The following is a 24,864-nucleotide window of genomic DNA, read 5'->3' on the forward strand; positions in this document are numbered from 1 at the left end:
ACAGCATGGGGTGCTGCGAGGGCTGGTCTCAGCACACCCGGTGCCCCTCTTGGGCAGAGGGAGGGTTCCAGGAGAGGGCCTGTGCAGACTTTCTCCAGGAAAGCTCACCGTGAGCAGAGCCAGCAGGTGCTGTGTGGCGCCAGCGCTGCAGGTGAGGGCACCGCACAGGAAGGGTTCTGGTCAGGCAGCAGCGCCTGCCTGGCTGGTCAAGGGCGCCCTCACGCTCGCATCTCCAAGGCACAGGAGCAGGTTGTTAAGCCTGGTGACGACTCCATGAGTGGTCCCTGTAATACTGTTTCAACTGTGTATATGGTTTCCCACATTCCTCCTCACCATTTTACTATGAAAAATGTTGAACAGAGAGAAAAGTTGGAGTCTCTAGTGAACATCCACATTCCACCATTTAAATTATGATTAACCTTTATTATGCTTTAAGAATTGCATACATATGTTAATTTCTTTTGTATATAGGATATCCTATATAATAAAAGCCTAATATGCTAAGTGTCCGTTTGGTTGGCCATTCAACCAATCAAAGCGTAATATGCTAATAATATGCCAAGGCCGCTCAACTGCTTGCTATGTTGTGCACTGACCACCAGGGGGCAGACAGTCGACTGGTAGGTTAGGTTGCTGCTGTGTCTGGCCGATCAGGACTGAGCAAGACTGGCCGGACACGCCCTGGAGCCCTCCTGCGGTCCTTCCTGGCTGGCCAGCCTCTTGTGTCCCTCCCCGGCCCTGATCAATGGGGCACCTGTAGGGTCCCTTGGCTTGGTCTGCGCCCTCTCGCAATCCAGGACCCCTCAGGGGATGTCAGAGAGCCAGTTTCGACCTGAGCCTGCAGGCCAGGCCGAGGGACCCCACTGGTGCATGAATTTGTGCACTGGGCCTCACTAAAAGGAAAACCAGGAAATCTCCCTTTTGGATTATAGGTTTCTGAGGCAAACAATAGAGCATTTCAAAGGAAATGGGAAAAGGGGGAGTCCCTCAGAAAAGAGCTGAAATGAGAAACATCCTTTGTTTGTTTTGGAAGGAATCTCGGCATGAGTTTTCTTATTTACAGCCAGTTGTAGATTTTTTATATTGACCAATGTATATTGATTAGTGAAACTAGAAATAAATGTAAAGTTCCCTGTATTTCATATGTATTGATTTCTGTCTGCTTCCATAGAAATTTGAGGCATATTGTTGAGTGCAGAGGTGTTGTATGTAAAGTAATACATACATGCACACACGTTAGTTTAATCATTCAAAACAGAGACTATCTTTCAGTGATGTTTCTGTTAGAGAAAATGAATAATTATCCATAATTCCATCATCCTAACAGATTTTTTATATTATATTACCAGTCAACACAGTGTGTTTACACTTTATGTCATTTAACAAATATCCTCTGTATTTTCTTCACTTTAAAAAAAAAATAATCTTTTTTTAAATATATATTTTTTATTGATTTCAGAGAGGAAGGGAGCGAGAGGGAGAAACATCAATGATGAGAGAGAATCATTGATTGGCTGCTTCTTACACTCGAGCCCACAACCAGGCACGTGTCCTGACCAGGAATTGAACCGTGACCTCCTGGTTCATAAGTTGATGCTCAACCACTGAGCCACACCAGCTGAGCCAGTTTGTATTTTAAAGTCAGCAGTATAATTCCCGATAAAATAATCATGAAGGTAGGGTAAGAAACTAAAGATAGCCCAGCCAGCGTGGCTCGGGCTGAGCGCCCACCTATGAACCAGGAGGTCACGGTTCCATTCCAGGTCAGGGCACAGGCCCGGGTTGCGAGCTTGATCCCCAGTGGGGGGCGTGCAGGAGGCAGCCGATCCATGATTCTCTCCCCTCATTGATGTTTCTCTCTCTCTCCCTCTCCCTTCCTCTCTGAAATCAATACAAATATATATTTTTAAAAAGAAACTAAAGATAGAATTAAAAACGAAGAATCATCCTGAAAACCAGGAGTTGGTGGCAGTGCAGGAGTCTGTGGGGCGTGTCTGTTGAGAAGTTGTCATTTTCGTCCCTTTTCACAGGGGTCTCGTCCTCTAGCTCCATTCTGTTGAAAAGACTCCTCATTCCTTCTGGTAGCTCCCAGGCTGCAGGAAGTGATGTGATGGGAGCAGTCACTGTGGGCCCCCTGCTGGGCTCCCCACTCCGTTCCGTCCATCTGTCCGTCCACCCTTGAGCAGCACTGCGCTGTCCTGGTGACCGAAGCCTCCAGCGCGTCTCAGGTCCAGGCCTCTGGCCCTCTCTCGGGACTGTTTCAGCTCACTGACCCCACCCACTCTGCTATCCAGCCTTCCAGTGTGTTTTTTTTATTTCAGATATTTTAGTTTTCAGTTTTAGAACCTCCATTTGGTTTTCTGTTTGAGTAGTTCTTTTCTTCTGTCCTTCATTGCGACACATTTCCTTTATGTCCTGGGTGTAGTTACTAAAGCCACTGTCAGATCCTCGCTGCCCAGTTCTAGCATGTGGGTCGTCTGTTTGCTGTCCATCGGTGGTTTGGAGTGTGGCTCCTGCTTTCTTGTTTCTCTGTGTTTTGGAGTAGTTTGGACTTGGATTTTGAAGGTTGTGACTGGCAGGTTGCAGAGCGCCTGAGGAGTAGGGGTTGCTTTTCTCTCACAGTGAGCCACGGTGATTGAATTGGAGCCGGACACCCCGTCTCCCGAGCGTTGGCGCGCCTGGAACCTCAGGGGTTGCGTGGCGCTTGGGGTGTTTGTGTCGGCGTGGTTCAGGAGGCAGCAGCGCTGATGGAGAGAGCTGATGGTCCTTAGGCAGGTCCCCGTTCTCACTGCTGGCTTCCTGCCCTGCCCCAGTGATCTGCAGGCAGCGTGGCTGGGCTCTGGGCACAGACAGGCCCTCCCGCAGTGCCAGGGCACCAGGACCCACGCCCGGCCCTTTCCCTAAGTCCTGCAGGTTCCAGGTCCCTCCCTGAGGCTGTCCACTGTTCCTGATGTTCGGTTTCTTCTGGAGTTTGTGTTTATTTGGAGTATTTCTGGTCCAGTAGGACGTACTTGACACAGAGCCTTTCTCACTTTCTTTTATTAAAACAAACCCTTCTTCTGATAAGTAATACAGGTTCATTGTGAAACATTTGGAAAATTTAGAAAGGTGCACACACACACAGATGATGAATTAATTCCCTGTAATCTGTCCCCAGAGATAACCCCTGTTCACATATCACCTGATTTTCAAACCATTCTTTCTTCTGCCCTCTCTCTCCCTCCCACCCTCTCCTCCCCCATCTTCCTTAAATGTAACTGGGCGCTTCCTCTCCTTTTAGTCACTCTGAGCTGTCCTCATGGAGGTAGCGGCCTGCGGCCTGGCTGTGTTATGTCCTCTCCGCGGGCCACGGGGGTCAGCAACCCCTCATGGAGCAGCAACTTTGTTTAGGCACTTGTGACTTTGGCATTTAAAATGCTTCCCTAAGGAGAGTGATCATCACTGAGGCATTAGGACAATTATCGATTAGCAGTTCTTAGACATCTTCCGTAGTGTTCAGCCTCCCTGCATATTGAGGTGCAGAGGGAGAAGGTGCAGGCGCCAGACTGCGCTCTGCCTTGGCCCGCGGCTTTCCTGCAGACTTACAATGACCTGTTTCATTCACTAACTATATCACGGAGGGCCCACTGTCCAAACACCATTTGAAGATCCAAGTTAATCGTACTTATTGATTGGGGTTTTCGTGTCATTTTCCTATGGGAAACCAGTCCCAACCTTTCTTTTCATTATTCAGCTTTCGTTTGGGGGTAAGTGATGACAGGCAGTGTGACTGGCCAGGGAGGCTAAGCCGGAGTCCACCTCAGACTCCCCGTTCCCGCAGCAGCCCCCGCTGTTCTGTGTGCAAACCAGCTCATGTAGTTTCTTTAAAACCAGAGGGATAGGTCTTTTGCAAGTCCTTTTTTCCTCCCAGAGGTAAGTCAGAACTTTAAGTTACTCAGAGAAATATACATTGCATATGTATATTTAAATACATTGGCTAGATGATATTTCTTTCATTAAAAAGAAATAAGGTCAATGCTCAGGGTAATTATGATAGTTTTAGTTATTCTTATAGTTAAATTACCAAAATCTGAGTCTTTAATTTCTTTCCAGCAGCAAGCCCTCGCAGGGACCCTGGTGGCAGGGGCTGGCAATGCGATAGAGACGGACCCCTTTAAGAGGCAGCAGGCCGGACCCCCGGCAGGTATGTCACGGTCGGGCAGGACTCGGGTGGCCCCAGGCCCAGCGGCTGGCTTCTCAGTGGGACTTAGAGCTCACGGCCACGTGGTCTCAGTTGTGAACGCTGCAGAGCGTGGTGCTGATTTGTTTCTTTCTACTTTGGAAGTTAATTTTTTTTATTTGGGGAGTGTTTATGTGCATGTTCACGTGTACTGAAGGTGCAGGCTCATCAGTCAAGCAGGTGTGTTCCGTTTTGATTTTTAAGTGCACTGCTGGGCTTTCTAGTCCTCATGCCATGATTGAATGTAAAACCATCTGCTTTTTCAAGTTGTCATTCATTTTTTCAAAATGAATTTTTTTCTTCGAATTATAAACTTCATACACATTCTATGTAAAAATTTTAAACAGTTCAGGTGTCACTTAAGCCTACCTCTGGTTTGGTATTTCCTGCCCACTCCCTAGCCACAGAGGTAGCTGCTGTTAACGCTGGTGAATTTCCACAGACGGTCTGTCCACACAGCATTGTGACACATGTCATTCTGGGAAGCTCAGTGTGATCATGTGCGCACTGTTGTCTCTACATTCACATAGGAGGCCCTTGCCCACTTGTGGGCTTTGTACTGTTTGATGGCTGCCATGGTATCCATCGCACAGGCAGTTCCTTCTTTATCCGTCAGACCTGGCTGGTGTTCATTTGTCAGTACCACCTTTTTTTCTGGTACTTTCAACATATTGAACACTAGTCTCATATTTTTTCCTACAAGTTTATCAGTATATCTTTTTTTAAAATATATTTTTATTACTTTCAGAGAGGAAGGGAGAGGGAGAGAGAAACATCAGTGATGAGAGAGACTCATTGATTGGTTGCCTCCTGCAAGCCCCACTCTGGGGATCAGGCCAGCAACCCGGGCATGTACCCTGACCGGGAATCGAACCCTGACCTCTTGGCTCATAAGTCGATGCTCAATCACTGAACCACGCCGGCCGGGATGTCAGTATGTCTTAAGGGGAAACCCCTATAAATGAAATAGCTGGGTCAGAGCGACTTGCACTTAAGTGTCGGAGACGGTCAGTTGCCCTCCAGAGGGTTGGGTCCATTCCTGATCCCGTGAACAACTCCTGGTTCCTTTCCCCTTTCACCGTGATGGATCGTCCCTCTGCGAGCCGTGGTTCTCTGCCCGTGTCTGTCTGGTTCCCATACTTTCCATGTCACCTGTGAGAGCTTCTGACTGTCGAGTCAGCCAGCCTGTGCCCATCATGTGTGTTGCAGATGTTGTCTCTGAGGATGTTGCTTGACCTTTGCCTTTTCATGGTGCTTTTTCTTATATTTGCACATCTTTGATGAAATGAAATCATATTTATCAATCTTTTATGGCTTTTGGATTTTGGTTCATGCATAGAAAGGTCTCCCTGTTCGAATATTATAAAAACACTTACACATGTTTTTTCTACTACTTTTGTGGTTTTATTTTTACATCAAACTGCACCTTTTCTGAAAATTATTCTAGAGCAGTCTAAGCGACCTCGACTTGAAGTGGGTCACCAAGGGGTAGTTTTCCAGCACCCAGGGGTGAATACAGGAGTTCCTCTCCAGCAGTTAATGCCGACAGTTCAAGGTAAGACCCAGCGTCAGAGCCAGCTCCTGTAGCTCAGAAGGAGGGCATGCAGAGGCCTACAGCCCGCGCAGGCTAAGACACGTGCAGTTGAGCTGGCCTGGTTGAAGTGGCTCCTGGACTTGGGGTGTCTGAGCTGTAGTGGCACAGTGTGAAGACCCCGGAGACTAGTTCTTGTCCCTTTAAGGAGCCACACGTGTCCTTGTCCTCAAGCTTCTCTCCAGTTTCCACTCCTGTGTTTCCTAGTTGCTGCCGCCTAGGGACCCCTGTGGTTGCTCAGTGCGTCCTGCTTGGTGCTACCTTGCAAAGGCCCAGTGCCTTCTGTCCTTCTGTGTGTGCTCATTGATAACATTAGCTCTGCTATGACTCAGATTTCCCGCCAGTTAAACTTCCCGATGGCGTGGTCATTCTGAGTGACGGGTCTGTGACAAGCCCTGGGAGGTGACATCTGACTGTGGCGAATGCTTGCGAGCTCCAGAGTCAGTGCTGGTGGGTCTTTCCTGTCTTGCAGGAGGGATGCCTCCCGCCCCTCAGGCCGCCCAGCTGGCCGGACAGAAGCAAAGTCAGCAGCAGTACGACCCGTCCACGGGGCCTCCAGTGCAGAATGCCGCCAGCCTGCACACACCTCCACCGCCACTGCCCGGCAGGCTGCCCCCGGCCGGCCTCCCCACCGCGCCCCTGCCACCCACGCTGCAGTACCCGCCGCAGCCGCCGATGGGGGAGCCGCCGACGCAGCTGCACGTGGCCACGAAGGCCCAGCAGCCCAACACCCCAGGCCCTGTGCCCCCTGCTAGCCAGCTCCCTGTGCCCCCGCAGGGCACTCAGCCGGCCCTGCTCGCCCCCCTACCCGGGAAGGCGCAGATGCAGGCCCCTCCGCCGCCATCCCAGCCGCAGGTACTCTGACCGCAGGCTCTGCGGGGTGGAGGGGACAGGGCAGGTGTGACAGGTCAGCCAGCCGCAGCTGAGACACGGTGTGTTTATAAGTAAGGATGCTGGTAACCGAATTGTCCCTGCTGAATCATCAGGAAAAGATGGTTCTGGTTGCTGTGCTCAGAGCAGAGAGCCGTGCGAAGGTCCTTGTGGCCACTGTGCCACTTGGTGTGCCCAGGAAGGCCGAGGCTGGGGCAGGCGCCCGGGTGCCGTGGTGGAGATGAGGCTGCTCCTAACCGATGGCCAAGCTCCCCTGGGCCCCCGTGCTCTGCACTCTGCAGACAGTGTCCAGGGGCTGTTCTCAACCGGGACCCAGCAACACAATGAAAATGCTAAAGACACAGAGAAAAGGCCGGGAAAGGACAGGCTGAGATGGGACAGCATGGACAAGCACAGTTCACAATGGGTCTTAGTGACAGGGCTGCAGACGGGGTTTAGTTTGTGTTGTGGTTTGTATGTGTTGCCGTGGGGAGGGACTATGGCGTGCCTTCACCTGTCGCCTCTTCTGCCCACCAGATGGTGGCATCCGCAAGACCACCCACAGACCCTGCACAGCCCAGTCCTCGGCCCCCGCCCACCTCCTCCACCTCGTCCATCGCTCCCGGCAGTGGTTCCGGCCCAGGGCCCTCGCCAGCACGGGCCTCCCCGGTGAATAGACCCTCCTCAGCAGCCAGCAAGTCTCTGTCTCCAGTCACCTCCCGGTCCCCAGGGGCAGCTGTGTCAGCCCCCCCGAAACCACAGAGCCCAGCTCAGAATGCGGCTGCACCCCAAGACGGTTCTCAGGACAAGCTGGCAGAGCAGATGGCACTGGTGAGGGGCTGGTGCTTTCCGTCCTGTGACACGCGGCTGCACTCACGTTGGGAAGCAGCAGTTTGAGCTGCACGCCTGGCAGTGAGGACCTTGGCCTGCTTTGTGGCCAGGGACCCATGATTGAAGCCAGTCATGTGACCCTGTCCTGGAGGAGGGAGACTCGTGTGGTCTTCTCTGGGCTGAAGTCAGTGGTCGGGGCTATTGTCCTCGCAGGCTGTGGATGAGGGCCGGGACAGGGCGGGGGACAGTGCGCAGGCCCCAGGTCAGTGAGGGTCACGGCCAGCCAGTGGTTTTTGCTGCTCATCAGCTTCTGTTCAACTTCATTGAAAGGAGTTAAAAGAAACAAACAAAAATAGGGTGGGCTCTGACCTAACCCAGTGACACGTGGCCAGTCTTCCTTGGCCTCCCCATCCCAGTGGGTCCGTGCAAATGCCAGGCCTGTGTGGTTTCCTGGTGAGTGAGCGTGGGCCTGACGTGTTCTGAGGCTCCCGTCAGTCACCTGCCCGTGCTTCCAACCTTGGGTCCAAGTCTTCCCTTTGCCGCTGAGACTGCCACATAGTAGGTCTCAGACCTGTGGGAACGCAGTTAATGATGATGTGCCGCCCCGTCCCCACAGGAAAACCATATCCATCAGCGGATCGCCGAGCTGAGGAAGGAAGGCCTGTGGTCCCTGAGGCGGCTGCCCAAGCTGCAGGAGGCCCCCCGGCCCCGGGCGCACTGGGACTACCTGCTGGAGGAGATGCAGTGGATGGCCACCGACTTCGCCCAGGAGCGGCGGTGGAAGGTGGCTGCTGCCAAGAAGGTGGGTGAGCTGGGACCCCTGGGTTCCCGTCCACGTGGGGAAGTCAGCAGTGAGCCTGGTCTCCCCACCCAGCACTGACGGCCACAGAGCACGCGCTGCCCCTCGGAGGTTGTGTGGTTCTGGGCTGAGAACGTGTGAGAAGCTTCGTGTCGCCCTGGCCAGCGTGTCTCGGTTGGTGCGCCGTCCTGTGCATTGGAGGGTACGGGCTGGCTCCTCAGGCACACGTGCAGGAGACACTGATGGGTGTTTCTCCTCTCTTCCTCCCTCTCCCTCCTCACTCTGAAATCACTTTTTCTTTTAAACGAAGCTTTAAAGAAAAAGAAACCTCGTGTCCTTTTTGTAGCGTGAGAGACTAAAACATGAAACCCTTACACTTTCCTACGCCAGCTCGTCAGGACGGTGGTGCGTCATCACGAGGAAAAGAAGCTGCGCGAAGAGAGGGGCAAGAGAGAGGAGCAGAGCCGACTGAGGCGGATCGCTGCCTCGGCCGCTAGAGAAATAGAGTATTTCTGGTCAAATATTGAACAGGTAAACCTGACATTTTAGTGGGGTCTGAGACCTAGACTGTTGGGGCTGGCGGCGAGGCAGAGCCCGCAGCGGCGCTGAGGAGGGTGCGTGCGGGTGGGTCCCGCCAGCATAGCCCTCGGGCTGCAGCTCTTAGAAGGAAGGTTCTTGCTCTGCTGGGGCTGTGCGTGGACACGCGTGGCTGCTGCTGGTGCTGCGTGAAGTATCGTTCCCGAGAGGCTGCCCACGGCCCCTCGGAGGGTTGGCAGGTCACTAAGGAGCTGCTCTGCAGAGGGGCGGCGCATGCTCCGCTTCCTTTTTAAAGGGCTCTGAGCTCAGCAGCTGGCGGGACGGGCATGTGCAGTTACTGCAGAGTCAGGGCGACGGCCAGTGGTGCTTGCAGACCGTGTGTGAGTGTCCCCGCTACTGAGCGTTCTGGAGCCGGTTAACTCACCCCTGCGGACACGTGCTTCTGTGCTCACTCTTGTGTTCAGGTGGTGGAGATCAAGCTACAAGTCGAATTAGAGGAGAGGAGGAAGAAGGCCTTGCGTTTACAGGAAGTTTCCAGGAAAGGTATGGCCCTCGGTGAAGCCTTCCCTCTTTCGGGCTGCACTCGGCCCAGTCCTGTGCTCACCGGCACCTGGCGGCAAGGTGGCTTCCCAGGAGGCTGCCTGCTCCGGCTGCGCGAGCTTGTGGCGCCTGGTGATCACCGTGCTCTCGGGCAGCTGCTCTGCCGCATGTTTCCATTCTTTTGGGATTTGCTGGAGTCAGCACCCCAGGCTGACCAGCTTTGGGCACTCACTCTCAGGTGAGGTCTGAGCCTGTCCCCTTGGGCCACTCCCTGAGGTGTGTGGCCTGGAGCCCTGTGTGTAGCCAGTGCACGGCCTCGCTGCACTGCAGGGGCGGGGCGGGTGGGACACTGACTCCCATTTTCCTGGTGTGGAAACGGGTGGGGGGGGGCGGGGAGAGGTGGCCACTGCTGCGGTCACAGTCGTGCGACCAGACGGGCAGAAGAAGGGAGCTTTGCTGGTCGCTCCTGTTCCTCTCCGGTCGGGAGGCTGGGCTCCTGCCGAGGTCTCAGTGCTGAGGGGTGGGAGCTGCCTGGGCCGTGGTGAGCGTGGCAGTGGGCTGGCTCTGCATCGCCCTGGTCACCAGGAGGCGGGGGGACGCGCTGTGGGCTGGCTCTGCATCGCCCCTGGTCACCAGGAGGCAGGGGGACGCGCTGGGATGTTTCCTCAGCGGGGATGTCAGTGGGGCGTGGCCTAGACAGGCAGAGACGCCCTCGACGCGGGTGAAGAATGTCACCTCCTCAGCTGTGGTAAACATGGTCACAGGACCTGTCTCTCTAGGAAAGGAGCCGAGACCCAAGGGCCCTGATGTGCTGCTCGAAAGTGTTCTGGTGAGTTCCGGGCTGTCCCTGCGCCGGTGGGAGGGAGCACGTGGGTCAGTCTGCCCCGTCGAGCTTCCTCCTTTTGTCTGGAGAGACCTGGAGATTGCAGTGTCACTCCCTTTCCCCGTGAGGTGGGCCACCTGGGGAAGACACGGGTTCTCTGTAGCGTGGGGCCCAGGGGTGTTAACTTGGCGACGTGGATGAGGTGCAGCAAGCATGGGGACTTAGCCATGCCCAGGCCTGTCCTGTGCCGAGGCCTGATGGCGGCATGCTTGTCACAGGGCCCCAGTCCCTCTGAGGTGCACGCCAACATGTCCCTGCTTGGGTTGCCGTCCTGGGCGTTAAGATCACATGCTGGCAATTTCTCTCCTGTCCCAGGACCCAGGAGCACCTGGAAGGAAACGGAAAGCGAGCACGTCCCTCACTGATGACGAAGGTCTGTCCCGTGACCTCACAGCAGGGTGCCCACTTGTTGCAACCATGAGCAAGAGCCTCTGGAGTTGCCGCCAGCCAGGGGCCTCGGTGGGCAGTGGGCTTTGTGGGAAGGCATGAGGCGCTGCCTGTGGAGCAGGGAGAGCCTGGGACTGAAGGGAGATCTGTCTGAGGGAGGAGACACGATCAGTGCTGCTGGGAAGGAGCCGGCCAGGGGCTGAGGCCAGTGCTGGAGAGGGTGCCCTCTCCCTGCCAAGGCCGCCCGGGTGGTGAGGCTTGTGCCCAGTGGAGGAGGCTACAGACGGCTGCATTCTGCTGGCTGCGCCGGTAGACGCTTCTGCTCCAGGGCCAGGTCTCTTGGGAGGGAGGCCTGGGGGCAGGGCCGAGGTGGCTTTGAGGCGGTGGCTGTGTTGCACAGCACAGGAGCCGGCAGGTGAGGTGGCCGCTGGGCAGTGGCTGGGCTGTGGACATGGCGATGGCTCATGGACTCGGCTGCAGCGGCCTCAGCAGTGGATGGCTCCCTCCCTCTGCTCTGGCCTGAGTGGGTTCATCATGCGAGCAGCAGCCAGGGCATCACACGGAGGGGGAAGGGCGAGTGCGGGCCAGTTCCCAGACTCTGCCTGAGGCCCGAGGCTGCGTGTGGAGGCCGTCTGGAGCCTCGTAGTGCTTGGTGAGTGCCCTGCCTCGCTGACGTGGCTCTGACCGTCACCATTGCAGCGGAAGACGAGGAGGAGACGATTGAAGAGGAGGAGGCGAACGAAGGGGCCGTGGACCACCAGACAGAGCTGTCTAATCTCGCCATGGAAGGTAGGCTGGGCCTCCTGCCAGCGTGCTGCTAACACTGAGTCAGGACGAGAAGCGGGAAGTCTGTGCAAGGCAGACCAACACCCAGGACGTCGAGCTCCCTGGGACCAGCCACGCTACTGAGCCAGAGTGCCGAGTGCCACCCCCCCTCGTCCCTGCCTCCCTGTCCCCGGGTCCCCCCAGGACTGTGTTCTGGATCGTGATTCCTTCCCTCCTGCAGCTCTGTCCCCGCACCTGTGCACCCCTCAGCACACGGCTCCCCTTCCAAGTGTCGGGGCCTCACTGAACGTCCTGCTGTAGGTTCACCACTTGCCTTGCCTCTCGGCTCTTCTGCTGCCGAGTTGCATTCACGTTGTCATGTGCTGTGTAAACTCACTGGCTCTCACGGCGCAGTAGCCACGTGCACCTGCCTGCCCAGACGGTCTGCGGGCGGTTGGTGGGCCCCGGGTCCTGCGCTCTGAGTGGAGGAGCGGGCTGGAGGGCGTGTGCACCTGGCAGCCTGGCGCAGTTGTGCTGAGTTTGGGTAGAATGGCTGCCGCAAGCTGCCCGGCTCGGGTGCACTGGTGTCTGACTGCAGCCTTTCCGGCCGTCGGGGTGAGAAACGGCGTCTCTTCTTGGGCTTCGTCCCTGTGTTTTCCTGTTCTGGTTTTGGGTTTTCTTTTCCGTGTTGACTTGTAGGTGATCCTTGTATGTCCTGGACATCAATTCCTCGTCAGGTTTATGTGTTGCATTTTCCCCATTTTCAATCTCCTTGTGGTAACTTGATGCATAAGTGTTCTTAGTTTTAGTGTAGTAGGATTGGCCAATCTGGTTTATTTAAAAAACGCACGACACTCTCTTTGTCTCTAGCTCATAAGGATGCCTCCCTGTGTCGGCTAAGACGCTTCGTTTTTACGCTCATGTGCGTGTCTCTAATGGGGAGTGACACCTTTCTTCCTGTGCCCTTCCTAGCGGAGCTGCCCCTCATCGACCTGATGAAGCTGTACGAAGGCGCCTTTCTGCCGAGCTTCCAGTGGCCCCAGCCTCCACCTGGCGGCGAGGAGACGAGTGAGGAAGAAGGTGTGTCCCGCGCCTGCAGAGGCTCGGCTCCCAGCAGCTCACTCACAGAGCCAGGGCCGACAGCTGGCACCTTTAGTCTGGTCAGGGCCATGTTGGAGCAGCTGTGTGTAATTCTGTATTTTACTGTATTCTGTGCTTCCTTTCTTTTCTTTTTTAAAATAAATTTGGCACAATCATCAGAGAACTCGGTCAGGTTGTGAGCAGTTCATTTTCTCCAGGTTTAGGAAAGTTGTCATTTTATGGACCTAGATTTTCATCCCATTCATTCAGGCTGTGCTGTGTAACACCCCTGCTTTAAGGAGTGTATTTTACTTTTATTAGGCGTCCCAAACACGCAGACGACACCAGGAACTCTGCTCTCCTGCTGTCACTGCTCGTTCTGGTCGTTAGACACGGTGCCTGGGGGTGGGAATGGCGCTGTCAGGACCCTGGTGCAGCAGGACTGGGGGGCCTGGCAGCCCCTGACTTGCCGGCCTTGGAGATGCGTGTAGTCTTCCCTTTCTTGGCGGTGGAGGGAGTCAGGGACCCAGTAGGTGCCTCTGCAGCCGCCTGTGGGGACAGCAGCTCCCATGGCTGCGGAGACCTCTCCCAGGTTCACTGAGGGCTTTCCAGAGTGGGCCTCGGGTTGGTGGTTTCGTAAGAGTTTTCTCTGCTTAACAGAGAGCATCCTTAGGTGTGTAAAGTGGGTCAGAATAAAACGATGGGTGCTTTGTTCTGTGCTTGAAGTATTTGGATCCTGTCCGTTCTTTTCAGTGTTAAGTAGGCTCAAACTATGAACGCTGCTGTAACCCCCCTTCCCATTGCCCGCAGATGTGGACGACGGCCCGGGCGACCAGGAGGGCCGCAGGGACGTGGTGCTCATAGACTCGCTGTTCATCATGGACCAGTTCAAAGCCGCCGAGAGGATGGGCGTCGGGAAGCCTCACACGAAGGACATCGCGGAAGTGACCGCCGTGGCCGAAGGCGTCCTGCCCAAGGGCAGTGCTCGGATCAGCACCACGGTGAGCGCCTGGCGGGAGGGACGGGAGGCTTCCTGCTCCCACAGAGCACTTGCCCAGCTGCACACGTTACCGGAAAAGTGAACTCTGACCCTTTTCCTGTTGCCTAGAGAGCTTTCTGCAGCTTTCCAGTCGCTTCCCGTGCGCCTGCCGTGAGTTCAGTATGGAGACAAGGCTCAGGGATCATCTTAGGCAGCACTCATGGCCCGTCTGTCTCTGCAGGTGAAGCTGAGCGCCCCGCCCCTGCTGCACGGCATGCTCAGGGACTACCAGATGATCGGCCTGGACTGGCTGGCCAAGCTCTACCGCAAGAACCTCAACGGCATTCTGGCAGACGAGGCCGGGCTGGGGAAAACGGTGCAGATCATCGCCTTCTTTGCCCACCTCGCTTGCAATGAAGGTAGGAGCTTGTGGGAACAGCGCGTGTTGCCGAGACTCAAGTGCGGGCCAGTGTCTGGCTGAGTGAGGGTCAGGGGTGCCTGTATTCTCTGCCCCTGTGCTGCGGGCTGTGGCCCAGGACCTGAGGTAGCAGGTTGTACGGATGCACAAGAGACTCCTTCCCAGTCAGCACTGGACGGGAGCGCCCCCTCCCCCTCCCCCGGGCTCTGTGACTCCCTGAGCCCTGCTGCCCATCAGTGTGTGGAGAGCAGAGCAGACGGGTGAGCCAGTGCCACTGGGTGCCACCAAGGGCTGGTGGGAAAGTGTCCCGCATCGCTCCCCTCGCCGCCGTCAGCCTCTGCATCGCCAGCTGCCTCCTGAGCCAGCCCTAGAGGCCGTGGGGCTCCTGGCCTGCTCGGCTCGGGCTCCTCATGGTGGTGCTTTCGAGTGTGGGTGGTGGCGCCTCGTGTCTGACCAGCCGTGGCCGTTGGGTGGGCTGAGACACCTTTCCAAGCCTGTCGTTCCGTCTTCTCACTGGGTGTGCTCCGTTCCTAACACAGACGAAGTCTGCTGTGTGTGTTACTCTGACAACGTAAGAAGGCTCATTTTTTAGAGGAATGAATTGAAACCACGTGTTTAGGGATGGTTTAGGGATGGTTTGGCTAGAGGTTGGGAGCCTACACGTGAGTTGGTGCGGTGCTGTGGGAGTTCCCACCGGGGATGGGACAGGCCTTGGGCTCCGAGGGCTGGGGGCTGCGTACTGCTTTCTCCTGAGCGTTGTTCCTTGTAAATGGGGGTTCCTCCCCATGCTCCTGGGGGTTTGCCACGTTTCTGAATAAATACTCGTTTTATTCGGTGATGACCCATTCAGCCACTCTGTGCTGAGTGCCTCCTGAGAGTCAGGCCTGCCTCCTGCGCTGCTGGGCGTGGGGACAGGAGCCGTGGTGGGAGGAGGCCCCTGCACCCCGCCGGACGGCTGCTTAGTCCCGCCCGGGGACGCCGCGCACACAGCACGTGCTAGTGCCTGGACTTGGCGAGGACGGTGTAGCTGAGAGGACGGTGCTGTGTCTCCTCCCTCCACAGGCAATTGGGGCCCTCACCTGGTCGTCGTGAGGAGCTGGAACGTCCTTAAGTGGGAGCTCGAGCTGAAGCGCTGGTGTCCTGGGCTCAAGACCCTCTTATATGTCGGCAGCCACCGGGAACTCAAAGCAAAGAGACAGGTATTTTAGTTCAAACGTGAAACAAGACCAGACGAGAAACCATCTTAATTTGTACGAGACACATTTCAAAACGTGCTTTTTAGTGCAATTACTGTGAGACCGACAGCAGGCCTTCAGGCCGTTCTGGATCCGCAGTTCCTCAACAGCATCGGCCGCCCTGCACGGAGGGCCGGGTGTACACGCCTCAAGAGGGCCAGGTGTACACGCCTCAGGAGGGCCGGGTGTACACGCCTCAGGAGGGCCGGGTGTACACGCCTCAGGAGGGCCCGGGTGTACACGCCTCAGGAGGACCGGGTGTACACGCCTCAGGAGGGCCGGGTGTACACGCCTCAGGAGGGCCGGGTGTACACGCCTCAGGAGGACCGGGTGTACACGCCTCAGGAGGACCGGGTGTACACGCCTCAGGAGGACCCGGGTGTACACGCCTCAGGAGGACCGGGTGTACACGCCTCAGGAGGACCGGGTGTACACGCCTCAGGAGGACCCGGGTGTACACGCCTCAGGAGGACCGGGTGTACACGCCTCAGGAGGACCCGGGTGTACACGCCTCAGGAGGGCCGGGTGTACACGCCTCAGGAGGGCCCGGTGTGCTTGAGGAGCACGCGGAGCGGGCTGCGCGTGGGGGAGCGTTCAGTGAAAAGGGGCCCCTCGAGGTGCAGTTTGTTCACCTTCGGGTCACTAATCGTTGTAAAGTTTATAATGCAGCCGGTGGCAACGTAGATCCGCACGTTTCCGGGGGCCTCGCGAGCGTTTTGCCTCTCCCGGGTCATGGCCGCTGAGAACAGTCCTTCCAAGGTCGTCTGTTGCCACAGTCGCCGTTGGTGCTCGCACGCCTCTGAGTGTGTCCACACACGTGCTGGAGGCTCCTGGAGGAAGGGTCATAAGAACACACTCGGGTCTTTCTTGCGCAGAAATAGCGAGTTATCAAAACAGGGAGGAGACGCCTGTGTTCTCTGCCGCAGGGATGGACCGAGCCCAACAGCTTCCACGTCTGCATCACGTCCTACAAGCAGTTCTTCCGGGGCTACGCGGCCCTCACGCGGGTGCGGTGGCGGTGCCTGGTCATCGACGAGATGCAGCGCGTGAAGGGCCTGAGCGAGCGGCACTGGGAGGCCGTGTTCACCCTGCAGAGGTCTGCCTGCCTCCCGGGCTGTGGGGGGCGAGGGTTCAATGACACAGACGGACCGTGTCCTTTGCCAGTCCCTCCCGCGAGGACACCAGGGTGTCCTTCCGTCAGCCACGTCTTCAGGGCCCCTGGGGGACGCAGTGACCCTGTAGAATTGCCTTGTCCTGACACGTCTCGGACCCAGCAGTCCCAGCGGGGCTTTCAGACGGGGTCTCTGGTCTCGTGTGCAGCCAGCAGCGCCTGCTCCTGATCGACGCGCCGCTGCACAACACCTTCCTGGAGCTGTGGACCATGGTGCACTTCCTCATCCCGGGCCTGTCCCGGCCCTACCTGCACGTCCCCCTGAAGGCCCCCACCGAGGAGAACCAGGACTACTACCACAAGGTGGTCATCCGCCTGCACCGGGTACGTGCGGCCCCCGAGGTGCAGGGACCACAGCGACATCGACGATGTCCTCCCCAGAGGGGAACCACGCCGTCTCCTTCCCCAGGTGACCCAGCCGTTCATTCTGAGGAGAACCAAGAGGGACGTGGAGAAGCAGCTGACCAAGAGGTACGAGCACGTGCTGAAGTGCCGCCTGACCAGCCGGCAGAAAGCCCTGTACGAGGACGTCATCCTGCAGCCTGGGTGAGTGCGCTGCCTGCGCTGGGTCCCCTCCGCCTCCACGCCCCGCCCACGCCCCGCTCCGGGGTGAACCCGGGCATGGCCGCACTCTGTCCGTTTGCGCAGGAGACACGTCCTGATGGGACCTAGGACGTCAGGTTTCAGGCCAGCGTGGCCCCAGGACGGCTGCACAGTCGTCCCCCCTTGTCCGCAGGGGAGCTGTGCCAGGGCCGCCTGGAGCGGCAGGAACCTCAGGCTCACGGTCCCTAGCAGACCTCGCAGTCCCGGCGGGAAGGCTCATGCTGGCTCGACCTCAGACCCTCACCACACAGTGCATTGTCTTCCCCTAGTGAGTGAGAACGTCCCCCTTTCCGCTAAAGGAGCACCGTCGGCTCTCTGGCGTTCCCGCCTGGCCAGCATCACCACTCTTGCTCTGTGTGGCGCCATTTTAAGTAAAACAAGGGCGACGTGAACACGCGCTGCAATGCCAGGACAGTCAGTCTGCTTAAGTGACGACCAGGCAGGAGTGTCTACAGCGTGGGGCGCTGGACAAAGGGGGGACTGACTGTCCAGAGCCGCACACAGCTTAATCAGCAGCCTAGACGTTGCTTATTTCTAGAACTTGGCATGTGGTGGCTTTGGACTGCGGTAGCTGAAACCGCGGGCACGTGAAGCCACGGGTCGGGCTGCTGTGTGCTGCCTGCACCGCTGCTGGACCCGGAGAGTGTGGGCCTTGCTTCTCTCCCTGACCCTCTCCCACGACCTGTTTGGCTCTTTTCATCACGCCGTTCATTTTCCTGAGTTTAAGTTAAAAAACACAAGTGAGCATAGAGGGAAAGTCCTGAAGGTGTTAGATAAACACACTTGTGCCGGTAATCACAGCGACTGTCTCCTCACGGGAGCTGAGGAGTCACACCAGCACCCATAGTTCCAACACACACTCGGCCTCGGGGCCTGAGCGGGCGTGGCTTCCAGAACAGGTCCCGTGTTTCTGTCAGGTGGCCCACCGGCTGCTCACCTGGCTCATGTGTCCTGCAAGTTGTAGGAGGAACGGGGTGACCTAGTGTGTTGCCCCGAGGCGGCAGGTACAAGTCGCCCTGGGACACAGACGGTGGAGGGCCTGGGTGCTGGAGGGAGTGGATGGGGGGGCTCCTCCTCCAGCGGCTGGTCGAGTCTGCATGCCACTCGAGGGAGGAGCTGGGGCTGTGGGCTGCCGTGTGTAAAAGCATCAGAACCATGTCGGCACGGAGGAGGCCTTCAACAAATGGCTTTGCTTTGAACCCATGCGGTTTTCCGGGGTTCCTTGTGGAAGTTTTAGGACAGAGCGTAAGTACGCATTGTCGTGGGTACAGATCCTGTACAGCCTCCCGACCGCACGCCCAGGGACACGCGTCCTTCCATGCCTAGGGAGGCCCGGGGCACGGGGCAGGAAGTGTCCGTGCTGCTGCAGCTGGTGTCAGCCAGACGTTTCCGTGGGACCTCGAGTCCTCCTGGGAAATGTCTCTGAGAGCAGCAGCTCACATAGCGGTTGCAGTCAGCCGGTGTGTGCGGGGCCACCGTGGAGTCCAGGCACTGCCCAGCCCCAGGGACAGGCCACACTCGGGCTGCCTGCTCCCCCAGAGCGTCCCCTTCCCCGCTGAGCCCGGGAGCTGCGCCCTGCCTGACCCTCCCCCGGCGCTCTGGCTCCCCGTCCTGTCGAGGAGCCTCGGGTCCCAGGTGGTGACGGAGCCGAGGGGGGGGGGGGGGGGTAGACGTGCGTCGCTATCTGGACCGAGCGGAGCAGACGCTGAGTGCTCGTGTCTCCGAGGCAGGACCCAGGAGGTGCTGAAGGGCGGGCACTTTGTGGACGTGCTGAGCATCCTGCTGAGGCTGCAGCGCATCTGCAACCACCCCGGGCTGGTGGAGCCCCGGCTCCCGCAGTCCTCGTTCTCGGCCCAGCCGCTGCAGCTCCGCTTGGCCTCCCTCGTGCTGAAGGTGCTCGACAGGGATGCCTGGAAGGTAAGGAGGGCCTGGGAGGGTAGGTGTGTGCTGGGGTCCTGACACGGCAGCACCGAGCAGCCTCTGTGCCGTGTCTTCCCCTGGACGTAGCATCCGTGTCTGGCACTGGCCTCGGGGCAGGCTTCGTTAGCGTGGCGTGTGCTGTTGGACTCTGAGAAGGGGTGCGGTGTGGACGTGACGAGAGCTGGGCCACAGCGAGGCTGACGCGTGGGGACACAGGCAGTGCTCGGGGCGCAGGCCCAGAGGCCTAGGACCCGGGCACCTGCTTTGAGTGTTGGGGGGGCTGGTGCAGGTGCAGGTTGGGGTCAGGCCAGGGACTCTGGCTTCAGGTCCCCCTCCCTCGAGTAGGGAGTTCAAGGTGTGACTAGTGAGTATGTGACGGTCTGAGGACCCTGAGGTAGCAGGTGTGCTGTGAGCGGGTCGTCTGCTGCCGCGGTCACTGCGCAGACGGGTGTGGTCCTTGGCGAGTGGCGGGGCAGTGCGGGGCAGCAGCGGACCTGTGTCTGGGGCCTGGTCCACCGGGGCTGCTTTCTGTGCTGTGCTTCTGTGATGCATGGAGACGCTTCGTCACCTGGACACGCCTCTGAAGTGTGCAGCGTGTGCATCTTAGCATGTGCACAGGCTGTGCAGCCATCACCCGCGTCCTAGAGCATCTCAGTACCAGGAGAGAGCATGCATGGACCCTCACTCCCATGCCCGCCCAGCCTCAGGCAGCTCCTCGGTCATTTCTCTGTGGATTCACCTATTTCATGTAAACCTACACGTTACATACACGTGGGGCAGACCCTACGTGGACTGAGGTGTCTGGCTTCCTGCCCTCCACGGGCTGTTTTCCGTTGGCCGTGCTGAAGCAGGATTCCTTCCTCGAAGACTGAAGGGCTCCCCTGCTGCACCCCGTGCCGCTTGCCACACTGCCATGGGCCCTCGGGCACAGTTCTGTGTGGGCGTGGTCACGGTCCCCTTGGGCACAAGGCTAGGCCTGGAGGTGCCGGTCACATGTGACTCTGGTGAACTGCTCACTGCTTTCCACGGCACCTCACCTTCTCTCCCGTCAGTGTGTGCGGGTGGGAGGTGCCGCTTGCTCCACGCCCCCACCCGCTGCCCACCTTCCTCGGGTCTCACTCAGGAAGGAGCGTCTGGGGCTCTGCTGTCGGACGGGCGGCATGCCACACAGCCACCTCCACTGGCACCAACTCGTGGGTCTCCCAAGGTCTCCCACGCCCCTTCCACGGTGCGAGGCCCAGCACCCCCAGGCCACACGGACTTCCCTCTCCTCTCCGGCCTAGTCCGTCCTGGGTGCTGCCTTCTCCATTCCCACAGCCACTCAGCTGACCCTTCCCGTCTGAAAGCCGGGGGAACGGCGGCACCCTGAGCCCCAGCGCAGGGCACGGCGGGTCGTCAGGAGCACCTCGCGGCACGTGCCTGGTCTTCCTGTCTGCGAGCCGACTTGGGTCCTTAGTCGAGGCCTTTCCTACTGCCTCACGCAGCCTGTATCCTCCTCCTCCTCAGGAAGCCGATCTTTCTATATTTGACCTTATTGGCTTGGAAAACACAATGACTCGCCATGAGGCTGAATTGCTGTGCAAGAAAAGGGTGACGCGGAAACTCATGGAGGAGCTCTTCACCGCCCCGCCCCCGCCCGGCAGGCCCCCGGCGGTCCGACTGAAGCCCAGCAGGTGTGTGCTGAGGGTGATGCCTGCGGCTCACCATCTGGCCTGGCTGGGCCCTGGGCTGTGGGGTGGGAGTGACACCGGGAGGCTTGGGACCAGGTTGGAGTTTCCCACGGGTCCCTGGCTCCAGGCTGTGAGGAGAGGCCAGTCGCCTGCTTGGTTGTCTGCTCCCTGAGTGGCTCACTGTAGGTGGGAAGTGTGGGCACGTGGCTCGCGCCCGCCTGAGGAGTGGCCCTTCACCGTCTTTACAAAGTGTTAGGATGTGGGAGGGGTCTGTGGGAGGAGCTGGGACCAGTCGGCGGCTGGATTGAACCTGGTGGGTGGTGTGGGGGTAGCTTCATGGCCAGGTGTTGGGGAGCGAGGGCAGAGGGCGCTGCAGGGTGGCGTGGGCTCCTCCTGACTAAGCGAAGGGACACCTGGGAGGACGAGCATGTTGCAGGCGCCTTGAGGCTGGGACGGGGCAGAACACGTCTGAGGACGAAGGCAAAACCCAAGTGGCTCAGGAGAGGCTGGTCCCGGAGCTGGAAAGAGACGAAGACCTGGGCTCGAGCTAACCATGAGGGGAAGGGAAGCCAGCCTTTTAGAGACAGTCGATCCTGCACACGGGCAGCCATTCTTGTTGCCTCGTCTGTGACTTCCCCGGCCCCTGGGCCCTCGCCCGCACCGGCAGGGCCTGCAGCCCTCGGACCTGCACGGCGGCGACAGCGCTGCCTTTGCCTGGTGCCCTCCCTGCGGTCGCAGTCCCGGGAGAGCTGGCTGCGAGGACATGGCGTGTGTGAAGCCCGAGGGGCATCGCGGGCCCTCCGCGGGTCTCGCTCTGTGGTCGCAGAGCCCTGTTCCCGCCTGCCCTTTGTCGCCTGTGCTGCCTCGTTACCTGAGGCTGCCGTTGACCTTTCACCTCGCTTCTTACTCTAAACCGTCGTCTGACCACACTGATAGGAACCTAATGGAAGGAAAATCACACCCCATCGTGCGGGCACCGCCCGGGACCCCACTATCTGTAACGAGCAGTGGGAGCGGGAGCGGGAGCCTGCTGCTCGGGCGCTCCCCAGGCCTGTGCTGCAGCGATGTCTTCCTGTCCACACGCGTCTAGGTTGTTCCAGCCTGTGCAGTACGGCCAGAAGCCCGAGGGCCGCACGGTGGCGTTCCCCAGCGCACACCCACCCCGCACGGCCACCTCCACGGCGGCCACCGCCACGCCACAGAGCCACGGTCGAGGACGGCCGCCCATCGCCACGTTCTCTGCCAACCCCGATGCCAAAGGTGTGTCCTGTGTGTGGTGTGTTTGTGCCACGGAGGGTGCTCCCTGGCCCTCTGACGAGGGACCTCCATTCTGCCGAAGAGACCTGTGCCGCCCTCACACGAGTTGGAGGCTTTCTTACGTCTTTAAACTGGATTTCACAAGGCACTGCATGCTCAGTGGAGGCGTGTGTGGCCAGGCGATGAGGATGCTCCTGGGGGGAGCTCATAGAGGGAACGCGGTTCTCAGGCTTCCGAGGAGGCGCCTGCCGTGTTCATGCCCCTGCTTTGTCGTCACCTGATTCCACGTAGAGAAGGACGGGGCAGGGGCAGACAGGTGACACAGGCCGTGCTCCAGCCGCCAGCGGGTCCTGGGCCATGTGCACGGCGGCTTCGAGTGTCCAGAGCTGCTTCGTGCCAGCGCCCCGGTGCAGCTGGGGGTGCAGCCTGTGTGCGCCTTCGTGGGGGTCAGGATTTCCTCTGACGGGCACGGGGTTCACATGCTGACTTGTAACACCATTCACTGCAGGAAGGACTGCCGTGTAGGCTGCTGGTTCGCGCCACGTTAAAATGGTCACAGCGGATAAAAAACCACACACCTCTGTCTAGACCACATGGGCCTTCACCCCCTTTTAAAGAGCTGCTCATTGAGAGACAGTATGAAATGTTTGTTTTATTGCTTTAAAAGTCGGTTAAAGTACTGCGTTGCGTTGAGAACCTCTAACAGCTCTGCACAAACCACCCTTGTCGATTGCAGCGGCAGCAGCCCCCCAGGCTCCCACCGGTGCTCCGAGACCCCAGGCCGCCTCGACCTGCAGCACAGCTCCTAGCCCAGCCCATCCTGCGAAACTGCGGGCTCAAACCGCTCCCCAGGCCTCCGCCCTGGGCCCGTCCCAGCCCCAGCCCCAGGCCCCCTCGCACCCGGCCGGGCAGAGCACGCTGCCTCAGGGGCTGCTGCTCACCTCGCAGGCCCAGGCGCGCCTGCCTAGTAAGTGGCCTCGCCTCTCCCGGGCTCTGCCCCTCTTCCCAGGAAGCTGTGTTCGGACCAGCAGTGTGACGAGCCTGCTGTCCACTCTGTGCCCTCACGCCGGCGCTGCCTTTGCCGTGCCGTGGCCCCGCTTTCCTTTCCGGCCCTACGTCTCCAGGGCCAGCGCCCAGGGCCTGTCCTTTCTCTGTCTTTTCTCCTGACCCCGTCCCGCTGTCAGCTCTGCTCTCCTCCCGCACTCACTCTGAGCTTCGTGCTGTGACTGTGCCTCCCTCACTGTTAGCCAGGCTTCAGGCCAGGGCCGAGGTCAGCTGGGTAGCACAGGGGTAGAGTGAAAGCAGTCGCTTCCTGGAGAGCCATGGGCCTCGTGTTCATTTCTAAAACCAGGACTTCCTTTTCGTCTCGCTGTTACCAGATCTAAACCTGAGATGAATTATTGCTCAACTGAGACATTTTATAATAATTCAGTGACTAAGATCTCAATTTTACTAAATACTAGAGGCCTGGTGCTTGAAATTCATGCAAGGGGCTCGGCCCTCGCAGCCCCAGCTTCGTCCGGAAGGATGTCCGGTCTAATGAGCATATTATGCTTTTATTATTACAGACTTTAATAGAACTTTTCATTGTGACCAGTGAGATTAGCATATTTCCAAACGTCACGTGGACTCTGTCCCTTCTGCTGTGGAGAGGGCCCTTCTTGGCACAGCCGCCTCAAACCCCCGCTGCGGGAGGATGGGCTTGTGCCAAGGTCTCTGGAGGGTAGAGGGGAGGAGCGGGGTGTCCTGAGGGCCACGTTCAGGCTGGGTCTGTGCCCTCTCGCCTGTGGCCCGCGGAATCATCACTGGCCCCTGCCTGCGGGTCGTGTTTCGTGGCCTGGGACGGGGCTTTTGTGGCTGAGCTCGGGGCATCATCCACAGGCCACCTTCTGTCTGGTGGCCTTCACCTCTGCGTGGACCTCGAGGGCTTACGGGACTCACTCTCTGCCTCTCCTTTTACACTTTCCTGTACTTACTCAGAGTTCTGTGCACAGAGACCCGGGTGTTTTCTTGTCTTTTGCAAACTGTCTTTACCTTAACACTAATAATTCTGCAGTGGGTTTTCTTAGGAACATTTAGACTCAACTATCAACCAGTGGGTAGAAAACCTTTAATCTGTGTAATTACAGCCTTTTTGAATGAAGTGCATGTGACTCCATCTGAATACGTTTTCCACAAAAAGGTTCTAAGCGATGGGACGCCTCGCGCTTCCTGACAGTAAACACTGCAGATCAGGCCCTACGTGCCCTGCGACGGGGGCTTTTGTCTTGAAGCTCCAGCCCCAGACGTTTCTGTACTGACTGCGGTTGAAGCGCGCGTCACACCTCCATCTGTGCTGGCAGATCCCTCCCCTCTGAGCTCAGCTGTGTGGGGGGGTGGGGGTGGGGGCTTCCCCACTTTGGAGTCTCTGAGGCGGAGCTGCTCTTGTGATGGTGGCACTGGCTCACTGGTCGGGGAGGAAAGGAACGTGCCCTTCGTAGTGTGGTTCCTGCCTAACGTCTCCACAGTCAGGCTGCAGAAGTCAGCCATCAGCCGTCACCATCTGACGTTAACGTTGCCTTCTCCTTCCTGTTAAGATCGCTATTTCCTGCAAGCGCCATCACTACTTTCTGACACTTCTGTTTACTGCCCGAGGTCGTTCTCTGTGACAGACAGGCAGTGTCACGTTCAAACACTTCCCACCGAGGTCTCATTCCCTCTCCTCTGTTCCCTCAGGTGGCGAGGTGGTCAAAATAGCACAGCTGGCTTCACTCGCAGGACCGCCGAGCCGCGTGGCCCAGCCGGAGACCCCGGTGACGCTGCAGTTCCAAGGGAACAAGTTCACCTTGTCCCACAGCCAGCTGCGGCAGCTCACCGCCGGCCAGCCCCTGCAGCTGCAAGGTGAGCGCCACACCGGCCTCCCTGGAAACGCCCCAGGGAGCCTGGCCCGCAGGGCGGGGGACGGGGGTGATTTGTGTTCCTGGCTGCCCAGTCCTGACACGGGCTCAGGAGATGGTAGTCATTTAAAACATCTGCCCTGTGCCCGGCCGATATGGCTCAGTGGTTAAGTGTCAACCTATGAACCAGGAGGTCACGATTGATTCCCGGTCAGGGCACAGGCCCGGGTTGA

General features: G+C 58.3%; 1 protein-coding gene across 14 annotated transcripts in view; it reads left to right on the forward strand.

Moving 5' to 3' along the window:
- Positions 1-24,864, forward strand: part of EP400 (E1A binding protein p400) — a 64,554-nt gene that overhangs the window by 14,424 nt on the left and 25,266 nt on the right. For 7 of the 14 annotated variants that reach the window (XM_079763050.1, XM_079763040.1, XM_079763046.1 and 4 more), the window contains 22 exons: positions 4,093-4,183; positions 5,667-5,774; positions 6,283-6,665; positions 7,218-7,511; positions 8,128-8,313; positions 8,701-8,841; positions 9,312-9,390; positions 10,167-10,216; positions 10,586-10,643; positions 11,357-11,446; positions 12,395-12,502; positions 13,313-13,503; positions 13,723-13,900; positions 14,962-15,098; positions 16,061-16,230; positions 16,455-16,629; positions 16,715-16,851; positions 18,639-18,825; positions 20,335-20,501; positions 21,589-21,758; positions 22,492-22,722; positions 24,471-24,635. In XM_079763050.1, coding sequence (XP_079619176.1) covers positions 4,093-4,183; positions 5,667-5,774; positions 6,283-6,665; positions 7,218-7,511; positions 8,128-8,313; positions 8,701-8,841; positions 9,312-9,390; positions 10,167-10,216; positions 10,586-10,643; positions 11,357-11,446; positions 12,395-12,502; positions 13,313-13,503; positions 13,723-13,900; positions 14,962-15,098; positions 16,061-16,230; positions 16,455-16,629; positions 16,715-16,851; positions 18,639-18,825; positions 20,335-20,501; positions 21,589-21,758; positions 22,492-22,722; positions 24,471-24,635 — 3,496 coding nt within the window. The remainder of the gene's footprint in view (positions 1-4,092; positions 4,184-5,666; positions 5,775-6,282; positions 6,666-7,217; positions 7,512-8,127; positions 8,314-8,700; positions 8,842-9,311; positions 9,391-10,166; positions 10,217-10,585; positions 10,644-11,356; positions 11,447-12,394; positions 12,503-13,312; positions 13,504-13,722; positions 13,901-14,961; positions 15,099-16,060; positions 16,231-16,454; positions 16,630-16,714; positions 16,852-18,638; positions 18,826-20,334; positions 20,502-21,588; positions 21,759-22,491; positions 22,723-24,470; positions 24,636-24,864) is intronic. The other 7 variants (XM_079763051.1, XM_079763042.1, XM_079763045.1 and 4 more) reach the window with 3 other exon arrangements.

Source organism: Cnephaeus nilssonii, assembly GCF_951640355.1.
Source record: "Cnephaeus nilssonii genome assembly, chromosome: 22".
Classification (NCBI taxonomy): Eukaryota; Metazoa; Chordata; class Mammalia; order Chiroptera; family Vespertilionidae; genus Cnephaeus; species Cnephaeus nilssonii.